The sequence below is a fragment of the Salvelinus sp. IW2-2015 genome, linkage group LG28, assembly GCF_002910315.2.
Source record: "Salvelinus sp. IW2-2015 linkage group LG28, ASM291031v2, whole genome shotgun sequence".
Lineage (NCBI taxonomy): Eukaryota > Metazoa > Chordata > Actinopteri > Salmoniformes > Salmonidae > Salvelinus > Salvelinus sp. IW2-2015.
The window spans coordinates 10,409,177-10,421,524 of NC_036868.1; the positions used below are offsets into that span (position 1 = coordinate 10,409,177).

At 42.8% G+C, this 12,348-nt stretch overlaps 1 protein-coding gene across 15 annotated transcripts in view; it reads right to left on the bottom strand.

Annotated features, from left to right (window-relative positions):
- Positions 1–12,348, bottom strand: part of LOC111954396 (receptor-type tyrosine-protein phosphatase kappa) — a 165,397-nt gene that overhangs the window by 43,170 nt on the left and 109,879 nt on the right. For all 15 annotated transcript variants that reach the window (XM_023974123.2, XM_070435800.1, XM_023974116.2 and 12 more), the window contains exon 8: positions 2,399–2,701. In XM_023974123.2, coding sequence (XP_023829891.1) covers positions 2,399–2,701 — 303 coding nt within the window. The remainder of the gene's footprint in view (positions 1–2,398; positions 2,702–12,348) is intronic.

The window sequence follows — 12,348 nt, forward strand, 5'->3', positions numbered from 1 at the left end:
AATTGATTGGACATGATTTGAAAAGGCACACACAGTCCCACAGTTGACAGCGCATGTCAGAGCAAAAACCAAGCCATGAGGTCCAAGGAATTGTCCGTAGAGCTCTGAGACAGGATTGGATCGAGGCACAGATCTGGGGAAGGGTACCAAAACATTTCTGCAGCATTGAAGGTCCCCAAGAACACAGTGGCCTCCATCATTCTTAAATGGAAGAAGTTTGGAACCACCAAGACTCTTCCAAGAGCTGGCCGCACGGCCAAACTGAGCAATCGGGGGAGAAGAACCCGATGGTCATTCTGATAGAGCTCCAGAGTTCCTCTGTGGAGATGGGAGAACCTACCAGAAGGACAGGCATCTCTGCACCCCTCCACCAATCAAGCCTTTATGGTAGAGTGGCCAAACGGAAGACACTCCTCAGTAAGAGGCACATGACAGCCTGCTTGCAGTTTGCCAAAAGGCACCTAAAGGACTCTCAGACCATGAGAAACAAAATTCTCTGGTCTGATGAAACCAAGATTGAACTCTTTGGCCTGAATGCCAAGCGTCACATCTGAAGGAAACATGGCACCATCCCTACGATGAAGCATGGTGGTGGCAGCATCATGCTGTGGGAATGTTTTTCAGCGGCAGGGACTGGGAGACTAGTCAGGATCGAGGGAAAGATGAACCGAGTAAAGAAAGAGATCCTTGATGAAAACCTGCTCTAGAGCGCTCACGACCTCAGACTGGGGCGAAGGTTCACCTTCCAACAGGACAACGACTCTAAGCACACAGCCAAGACAACGCACAATTGGCTTCGGGACAAGTCTCTGAATGACCTTGAGTGGCCCAGCCAGAGCCCGTACTTGAACCCGATCGAACATCTCTGGAGAGACCTGAAAATAGCTGTGCAGCGATGCTCCGCATCCACCCTGACAGAGCTTGAGAGGATCTGCAGAGAAGAATAGGAGAAACTCCCCAAACACAGGTGTGCCAAGCTTGTAGCGCCATACCCAAGACTGTAATCGCTGCCAAAGGTGCTTCAACAAAGCACTGAATAAAGGGTCTGAATACTTATGTAAATGTAATATTTTATTTGTTTTATTTATTTATACATTTGCTAACATTTCTAAAAAACTGTTTTTGCTTTGTCACTATGGGGTACTGTGTGTAGATGATGAGTAAAAAAAACTATTTAATCCATTTTAACCCTGCAAAACAACACATTTCCCTGCACCTATCCGTTGTATGTTTTTTTTTACTGACTGACAGCCTCCTCACTGCTGATGAAACCTGGCAGTCCCATGGGTCTCTACAGCTGCCATGAGACTGTTCTGCCATGGGGCTGTCTGCCTGCCTGCCTGCCTGCCTGGGCTGTGTTCTAGTCAAGCTGGGTTGGGGACATCCAAAGCCCTCTCCCTCACAGCATACAGACAGAGAGCAGAAGCGTTACCATGTCACATGACTGGGTGCTTGTCAGGCCTGTCTGTCTGAAGAGACGAGCAAGGCTCTGGGTGGCAGGGACGCTTGTCTGCGGATCAGTCTTAGAAGAACTGTTTACGTGAACCTCTCTTCTCCTCTACTCGCCCCGCAGTCAGACAAACTTATATATTTTTTAATCTATTGGATGGATGTCATCTTTTTCCACAACGAAAAATCGAGCATTCCTTTTCCTGTCTGATGCTGCTGAAAATGGGGTTGGTTTGACATGGGGAAAAAATAGTGATTTTTCTGAGAGAAAACAATGAGCGAATACAATGAAAAGTCATACAAACCAATCTTAACAAAACAAACGGTAGAAAGGGGCAGTAACATGTACAGCATGAGCTGAATATCACCCAAACATCTAAGCTCTAGCTAAATACAGAATCTGGGATAAAATATCTAATAAATTCTGGTGGAAGCCCTACAGAGGGCTCGGTCATTTCACTAGCATTATCTCCTGGGTTTGTGAGAATGTGAGGTGAGATTTAAACAGATCCTCATCAAGAGACAACATGTCTGCCGGTGTCACAGGATACAGCTGGTCACCTGGCTGCATTATTATAATGCTGAAGCGTTTAATGTGAGTTACAAATTCCAAGCTGCGACCAGTGCTGTTATTTCAGCCCTTGGTTAGCCTCTCCAGCTAGCATCTATTCAGAGAGCAGCAGGGAGAAAACGTGCTCTGCTTTGAAATTGCTAACTCAGCCCAGCTGTAGGAATCACAGGGGGCAGCAATAAGTATGTGTCAGTCAACTGGTTACAAACAGAGCGAGACACATCCATCTTTTCTAAATAAAGGAGTATTAGAAATACATTTAAAAAAGTATTCACACCCATTGACTTATTCCACATTTTGTTGCGTTACAGCCTGAATTCAAAATTAATTAAATAGATTTTTCTCATCCATCTACACACAATACCCCAGTACACATACCATCTTCATCTGTCTGGATGATGGTCTCGTCGCTCTCCTTGCGTCCTTCGGGGTTGGTCAGGATCATCTTGAGGCTGACATTGGTGTTGGGGGGCAGGTTGCCCACCACATGGCGTGGGGCCTTGGGGTCCATGTCCAGGCAGTCGGCCTTGGTCTGGTTGTTGGCGTTGTAGTAACGGTAGCAGATGGTGACGTTGAAGGTGTGGCAGCGGGTGATATTGTAGCCCAAAGACTCCCAGTCCACAGCGATGAATCTGGCCTGGGTCTCCGCAATCTTCAGTCTCTTCGGGGTCCGCATCGGCTCTGGAGGAGAGAAAGAAACACATGGTTAAAAATGTGCTCGCAATCTAGCGATAACTATGGCCAACATAGAATCACTGGAGAGACCAGTTTGTGTACAGTATCATCTGATTGGGGGACAGCATATACTACCACTAACATGTCTGTCACGGTTAGGCAGTATCAACACATCAGGTCTATTTGGATGCGCTGTCAAAGGGAGGAGTTGATGATGGCGCCCAAAAATTGTCCTTCAGCAGCACAGCGGCCAATCAACACAAAGCTCCTCTTTTCTTTTCCTCATCCCTGGTTCAGAACATATTCACAGATAAATAATGAGCCTGGTATGAGGAATGAATGTCAATGTACAGTAATAGAAAAGGAGTGAAAGCAAACTAAATGAGCAAACGTGAACTGTGTGTCGAGCTGATGCTGGTGACCAGGAGGACACTCTCACAGCATTTTAAGAGCTTCTGAATTAGTCAATATATCACCCTGGGAGATAGTCAATATAATCCGACCCGCAATCCATCAAGCAACCACGGCATGCTGGATACTAATTACTCTAATAGTCCAATTTACCTGCGCGATTAAGGAAATTATGCAAGTAGCGCCTTTGTCTCACCGTGGCTATTTGCATTGTGGAGATGCAGCCAACAATGCAGCAAGGGCAGGACTTTAATAGGAACATGACTTAGACCACTGTATTTGGGTCTACTGTGCCAATGTCCTCACTACAATGCATTGAGTTAGCCTTTCTCTGTACATGATTATTGTGATAATCATCAATAATCACAATGACGATTATTATCATGTTGATATTTGGGCTTAATAATAAAAAATACAACACATTTCCTGTCCATACATAAACATGAGTTAGGGGCCAGCTCTGAGGGATAAGGGGCATTCAGACAGATGTGTTCTAGACACCGGCCTAGCTGTCGTTAAAGTGCATGACCTGATATGTAGAGATTGTGGGGGTACAATCTCCACTAAGCCTTCCATACCAGTGAGCCCTGGTATCCTGCATACTCTGCAACACACATTACTTGAGTATTGGGGTAATGATTCTGCCATGTCCAGCCKGGGGKGGGGRKGGGGGGGTGTATGTGTACCATACAGGCTCTTGGCATGGCAGGCCATCCTCTGTGGAAACAGACCTGCCCTTATTCTGTTCAGTCTCATCTCTACGACCACTGCATAAAAAGAAAGATTGAAAAACAAAAAGTGAGTTAGGCCAAACTGACAAAAAGAGAAAAGGAGAAAGGTGAACTCGTTCACTAAATTACAGATTGTCTCTGCTGGGTGTAATCACCTGCACTTTGATGAGCGGGGCCCAGGAGAGCCCTTCCTTTCTAGTCTAATTAGAATGAAAAGCTCTGAATAAAGACTGGGGACTTGTTAACATGATCTTATAATGATTGTTAGCTTTGGGGGTTATTAAGAAAAAAGCTCTCTACAACTTGATGTGCCATTGGAGAAATAATGGACCATCACTATTTCTTAAATTGCTTGTAAATATGTTCTGTTTTTATTGCATTGGAGTGTGTGCAGGGCTCCCTTGAAAGGTGGTCTTGGTCTCAATTGGATTCCCTGTTAATTATTATTATTTATTTTTTTACAACCATACAGTGCATTCAGATAGTATTCAGACCCCTTCACTTTTACATAAAAATAAAAAAAACTTGTTTCAGAAAACTAGGCATATGTTGCGCGTCACTACTTCACAGGCAAGCCATTTGAAAGTAAACTTTTTTGAAAAATCTAAATGTTTTTTTTTGGCAGAAATGCCTTCACAGAAAAAGTTAGCAACCTTTCCTGTTGGCCATGATTGGCTGAGATAATGAGTGGGCTGGACATGCCAAGAGATGAGTGGCTTCCGTCTGGCCACTCCACCATAAAGGCCTGATTGGTGGAGTGCTGCAAAGATGGTTGTCCTTCTGGAAGGTTCTCCCATCTCCACAGAGGAACTCTGGAGCTCTGTCAGAGTGACCATCAGGTTCTTGGTCACCTCCCTGACCAAGGCCCTTCTCCCCCGATTGCTCAGTTTAGCTGGGCGGCCAGCTCTAAGAAAAATCTTGGTGGTTCCAAACTTCTTCCATTTAAGAATGATGGAGGCCACTCTGTTCTTGGGGACCTTCAATGCTGCATAATGTTTTTGGTACCCTCCCCCAGATCTGTGCCTCAACTCAATCATGTCTCGGCGCTCTACGGATAATTCCTTGGACCTCATGGCTTGGTTTTTGCTCTGAGATGCACTGTCAACTGTGGGACCTTATATAGAGAAGTGTGTGCCTTTCCAAATCATGTCCAATCAATTGAATTTACAACAGGTGGACTCTAATGAAGTTGTAGAAACATCTCAAGGATGATCAATGGAAACAGGATGCACCTGAGCTCAATTTCAAGTCTCATACCAAAGGGTACGAATACTTATGTAAATAAGTGTTGTTGTTTTTTATATACATTTGCAAACATTTCTAAAAACCTTAGTTCTGTTACAGCCATTTTGTTTTTGTTAAAATCGATACAATTTAGATTTTGTGTCACTGACCTACACACAATACCCCATAATTTCAAAGTTGAAATTAACAAAACATTTAAAGCTAAAATGTCTTGAGTCAATCATTATTCAACCCCTTTGTTATGGCTAAATAAGTTCAGGATTAAAAATGTCCTTAATAAGTTGCATGGACTCGTTCCGTGTTCAATAATAGTGGTTAACATGCTTTTTTAATAACTACCCCACCCATCTCTGTACCCCACACACAATTATGTGGAAGGTCACTCAATCAAGTACTGAATTTCAAGCACAGATTCAACCACAAAGACCATTTTTTTTTCTTTCAATGCCTCGCAAAGAAGGGCACCTATTGGTAGATGTGTAAAAAAAGCACCAGTGACTCTGCGTGATGAAAAAACATTTGTTATTTAGTGGCCAGTTTTTCTTAGAATGACCAGTGCTCGGAGGTAGAGGAGGGGAATTGGTCCTGGGGTGGCCACAGGTTGGTTGTAATAGCCCAGGAGCAACTTGCTGACCTCCTTTCTTCTCTTGACAGCAGGGGCGCAACTTTCACTGGGGATGGGGGGACATGTCCCCCACATTCTGAAATTGCATTTTGGTCCCCTCCAGTTTTATCATTGGAATGTGATACAAAATGAGGCAATGGTGTGCTTTAGAACAATGCGGACACCTCCGAGCGGTCGGGTTGGCTGTTTTGAGTGTTTATCCGACTGGATAATTTAAATTAAAATGTTATTATTATGTCGCCCCCACTTCTAAAACCAAAGTTGCGCCCCTGCTTGACAGTACAAGCATTTAATGAATTAAATTAAGTGCTTCCCGATCTGGTGTCATGATAGTTCAACACAATACTTTTTCTGTTTAGAGCCAATTCACACTTATTCAAAAATAAGAGCGGAAACAAAAGCAATGGAGGGGAAAAAAAGAAGAGGGAAAAGAACACGAGGTCAGAGACACTCATCTCCCACAGGTCTGTTTCACCTGTAACATCATCTGGCTGTCTGTCACTCACGGGGAAACACACACACACACACACACACACACACACACACACACACACACACACACACACACACACACACACACACACACACACACACACACACACACACACACACACACACACACACACACACACACACACACACACACACACACACACACACCATTCCGGGTGAGCCAGTGACAGCTTGCCATTTCGGGAACATTTTCGCCTGGCAAAAAAATAAGTATTACATCTCGACAGGTCCTAAGAAGGCACATCGGAAATGAATGGAACGAATAAGTCAGGGCATTTCCCCCCTCATAATAATACTGCTTGTAAGTCTGATCAAGAGCAAAACAATTTCAAAAGCGAGACGAGAAGCCAACAGTGAGAAATGGAGAAATGGAGAAAGAAAGAAAGAAAGAAAGATAAGGTCATTCTAACAGAAGAATCAGAGCATTCAGTCATCATGACATGTTATGATCAGGGAAATGTTTCATCTGCCAAGTGGACACCAGGATATACGCACGCCGTGAACTCCGTAACGACCAAATTATTTGGGATAAGCCTGAAATGAGCCCTCTATCGGAGAGAGAGGCAAAGCCAAAGTGGTCATTATCAAAACATGACAGTGTCTCATCTGCTAGTCAACCTGTTAGTATGCCCCCAACCTACATGATGACCTGACACCCAGCTATTCCGTTTGGGGTGAGAAGATAAAAGAGCGGGGAAAAATACATGAAAGTACCAGGGAAGAATAGAAATGGATAGATTCCTCCATCAATTGAAATGTCAACCAGGCAAAAATAAGTTGTGGGTAGAAATTAATTGCTTCTGACTTCCCATGCCCCATCAACTTTTAGCACATGCGTACACACAAAGAAGCAATAACATTTGCACGGCAGACAATTACCTGTCCCACCGTCTCGGTCTCCCCCCACCCCCCACCCCCCTTCTCTCCTCTGTGCTGTTTATTCTACCACCCAGGCCCATAATTAACAATGGGTATACCCTTCAGAGCTGATCAATAACCGTGAAGTCCTGCATTAACTTCACAGATTAGGCAACCCCCCCTCAAATAAATTTAATCGATTCCAGCAGGATCAGATGCTTCAATCCCAGTGCATTTTTCAAGGCTTAAATTAAAAGGAGATATATGGTCCTGGGAGAGGCAAGGTGCCAGAGTGATTAGGAACGTGTGCCCACTCTCCTTTTTCAGCATGGATTCAAGCTGCAGCCTCTCCTAACAGGCCAGGTTGAAAGACAGGTGGATCCACTTACTAAACAGGCCAGGGCCCTCCTTTGACCCCGCAATTCAAACACACATTTCTCCTCTGACCCTCCTTGCACTAGCCTTCCCTTATCTTCCTTTATCTAAAGCTCACTGAGTGGATGGAGTGAGGGGGGTGAAAGAGGAGAGAGGGGAGAGAGGGGTGGGGGAGTCTGGAACGTGGCCATTTGGGATCAGGCCCAGCAATGAGGAGACGTTGGCGTTGTCCCTGGATCTTTAATTGCTGTGACAAATCAACCATTGATGTTGAAAACAGAACCAATTGTTTACACTGCTCGCTCTTTGTGGCGAGCAACAATGCATTCTTCATTTCCACTGGGTTCAGCGGAGAGAAAAAGCAACATTTGCATACAGAGAGGTAAATATTGCTCTACAGAGTGTTTACATGATACAAAAGCTTGTCTGAAACACCTGATTAAGTGCACAAAGAGGACAGCAATCAATCATAATCAAATAAGCAGTAAGCAGACTCCATAATGGCAAAGAAACCTAACTGAATATCATGTATTGATTTCAAATTTTCACTCCTTATTTTGCCGCTTCATTCCATTATTTGTTTTGCCAATCAGATTAGCAGGGCCATGATCGCATTATAAGAGAGTTTAAGAATATCTCACCTGTTAGGCTAAATGACCATGAGGATGCGACATGGCATGTCTGATGGTTCCAACACATTACACACAGGGGACCCGGACTATGACAGGACAGACACTGTCCTTCCTGCTGGATGGCAAACAGTGACTCTGCCAACCAGGCTCCATGGACCATGATTGATGTTGACGATATATTGGCTGGAAAGTGCAACGTAATACACTTATGTTTTCTAGCTTGGCATAGCCGGACTGTTAATGCTCAAGGCCGTAGAGAAGAAATTAGAGAATCAAAAAACGTTTATCTTGTTGTTATGTGCAGTTATGCATGTAGTCGGTGTAGAAATGTTCAACAAAGGTGATAAGTAATGTCAATCAAATCTCTAATTGTGTACAGCAGACACCAGTTGCAGGGAGGGAGGGAAATCTCTTCAAATTTATCTGAGAGTTGTTCTAGAAACGAACATTCTAGGAACGAACACCAAATAAACGTGGACCACACAACAGGTGCTGTCATCGTTGCACAAGAAAACAAGGCACCCATTTCTCCTGTTTGTGGGCAGAACAGGCAGATTAGATATTTAATTGCACCAGAAGTCTCCTGTTTGCGCAAAGATTGCTCCTTCTCTGCTTCCCAACTTCCTAACGTCACTCAAAGTAAGGCCGGTCTTACACACTGCTCCACCACTATCTCTCCCAGACTCCACCGGCTTTCATATATGAAATCGACAGCTAAACCTTTTGGAGCAGAACGGCTCCTTTATCTTCTGGAATGGAAATAATGTGAGCCAGAGAGACGGCTGTGGCTTGCACGGAGTTGCGGCTCTGCAACACGTCTTGTCTGTCACTCTTATCATTACAAGGGAAAAAAGTAAATGAAACAGCCCAAAAAGAATGTAATTGGGGATTAGGCAGACAAATTGTAGCTTGTGTAAATCAAATGGAGCTGCTAAACTTAGCAGAAGGTTTTTCCCTTTGACCACCCTGCTAGAGAGAGGGTTGCGCATGATCAGGCATAATCGGCTGATTTGATCGTGATGGTGACAGCACACAGGGATAAGATCACTGAGGGAGGGGAAATGGCACAACAGGGTCCGGAGCTTACACACTTCAAATCGCTGTAAGCCTTGCTACCTGAGTTTGGAAGGTCACAAAGATGTACCTAAAAGCCAACAACAGTACAACTGAATAGGAATCCCCCTTACAAAGGATTTTCTTAATTTTCCACTATTTTCTACATTGTAGAATAATAGTGAAGAGATCAAAACTATGAAATAACACATATGGAATCATGTATTAACAAAAAAAAAGTTAAACAAATCACAATACATTCTTCAAACTCTTGGCATTCTCTCAACCAACTTCATGAGGTAGTCACCTGAAAAGCATTTCAATTAACAGGTGTGCCTTGTTAAAAGTTAATTTGTGGAATTTCTTTCCTGCTTAATGCATTTGAGCCAATCAGTTGTGTTGTGACATGGAAGGGGTGGTATACAGAAGATGGCCCTATTTGTTAATACTATGTCAAGAACAGCTTAAATAAGCAAAGAGAAATGACAATCCATCAATACTTTAAGAAATTAAGGTCAGTCAATCCAGAACATTTGCAAAAACCATCAAGCGCTATGATAAAACTGGCTCTCATGAGGACCGCCATAGGACAGGAAGATGCAGAGTTACTTCTGCTGCAGAGGATAAGTTCATTAGAGTAACCAGCCTCAGAAATTGCAGGCCAAATAAATGTTTCACAGAGTTCAAGTAACAGACACATCTCAACATCAACTATTCAGAGGCCTTCATGGTTGAATTGCTGCAAGGAAACCACTACTAAAGGACACCTATAAGAGGAGACTTGTTTGTGCCAAGAAACACGAGAAATTGACTTTAGACTGGTGGAAATCTGTCCTTTGGTCTGATGAGTCCAAATTTCAGATTTTGCGTCTCAAATCAGCGTCTTTGTGAGACGCAGAGTAGGTGAACGGATGATCTTCGCATGTGTGGTTCCCACTGTGAAGCATGGAGGAGTTGTGATGGTGTAGGGGTGCTTTGCTGGTGACAATGTCTGTGATTTATTTAGAATTCATGCCACACTTAACCAGCATGGCTACCACAGCATTCTGCAGCAATACACCATCCCATCCGGTTTGCGCTTAGTGGGACAATCACTTGTTTTTTCAACAGGACAATGACCCAACACACCTCCAGGCTGTGTAATGGCTATTTGACCAAGAAGGAGAGTGATGGCCTGGCCTCCACAATCACCCGATCACAACCCAATTGAGATGGTTTGGGATGAGTTGGATCGCAGAGTGAAGGAAAAACAGCCAACAAGTGCTCAGCATATGTGAGAACTCCTTCAACACTGTTGGAAAAGCATTCCATGTGAAGCTGGTTGAGAGAATGCCAAGAGTGTGCTAAGCTGTCATTAATGCAAAGGGTGGCTACTTTGAAGATTCTAAAATATTAAATATATTTTTATTGTTTAACACTTTTTTGGTTACTACATGATTCCATGCGTTATTCCATAGTTTTGATGTCTTCACTATTATTCTACAATGTAGAAAATAGTAAAAATAAAGAAAATCCTTGAATGAGTAGGTGTGTCCAAACCTTGACTGGTACTGTATGTTTTTTAACATTTTTGAAAATGTATTACAAATGAAAAGCTGAAATGTCTTGAGTCAATAAGTATTCAAACCCTTTGTTATGGCAAGCCTAAATAAGTTCAGGAGTAAACATTTGCTTAACAAGTCACACAATAAGTTGCATGTGTGCAATAACAGTGTTTAACATGATTTTTGAATGACTACCTCATCTCTGTACCCCACACATTCAATTATCGGTAAGGTCCCTCAGTCCAGCGAGGTTTTCCAAGAAGGGAACCTATTGGTAGATGGGTGTATCAATACACCCAGTTACAACAAAGATACAGGTATCCTTCCAAACTCAGTTGCCGGAGAGGAAAGAAACCTCTCAGGGATTTCACCATGAGGCCAATGGTGACATTAAAACAGTTACAGAGTTTAATGGCTGTGATAGGACAAAACTGAAGATGGATCAAAAACATTGTAGTTACCCCACAATACTAACCTAATTGACAGAGTGAAAAGAAGGAAGCCTGTACAGAATAAAACAATAGTTTAAAAAAAAATGCATTCTGTTTGCAACAAGGCCCTAAAGAACTACTGTAAAATGTGAGAAAGTGTTATGTTAGGGGCAAATCCAATAACACATTACTGAGCATCACTTTCCATATCTTCAAGCATAGTGGTGGCTGCATCATGTTATGGGTATTCTTGTAATCGTTAAGGACTGGGGAGTTTTTCAGGATAAAAAAATTTATGGAATGGAGCTAAGCACAGGCAAAATCCTAGAGGAAAACCTCATTCAGTCTGCTTTCCACCAGACACTGGGAGATGAATACACCTTTCAGCAGGACAATAACCTAAAACACAAGGCCAAATCTACACTGGAGTTGCTTACCAAGAAGGCAATGAATGTTTAAGTTTTTACTTAATTTTTTTTGAAAATCTATGGCAGGACCTGAAAATAGTTGTCCAGCAATAATCAACAAACAATTTGACTGCGCTTGAAGAATTCTGAAAATAATAAAATAAAATAAAAATGGGGAAATATTGCACAATCCAGGTGCGGAAAGCTCTTAGAGACTTAAGGCGTCAGCATGCTTCAGTTCAGCTGGCGCTTAACTGAACTTGGCAAGCTGAACTGAATGAGTGTCCTCGCACACTCCCTTAAAAGAACTTCCCTTAAAAATTTTGAAAAAAGCGATATTAATACCGTTTGTCCATTTTGAGATGCCGTAGCCAGTATATACTTCCTGAAAATGGTCAGAATTAATCTAAGATAACTCAATAAATCTATCATAATTTTTCAAGGAGATCTTAGTAGCGCAATTTTAAAAGTAACTAAGGTGTTTGGTGCAATATTTTTGAATGAAAACATCTGCATGAAAACGAGTCATCTCGTTGAATAACAAAAAAGTACTTTAATGACAAATCCCTACAGTTGACCAATCACCGACGAAGGGGCGTAGACTTAGTCTTGCCTCCAGAAAAAAAACTGGTTAGGCTGGGAAGCATGCGGACGCCTTTACCCTGAAAGACTCACAGGTGTAATCACTGCCAAACATGCGTCTACAAAGTATTGACTCAGGGGTGTGAATACTTACGTAAATTAGACATTTCTGTATTTCATTTCTAAAAACGTGTGTTCACTTTGTCATTATGGGGTATTGTGTGTAGATGAGTGAGATTAAAAAAA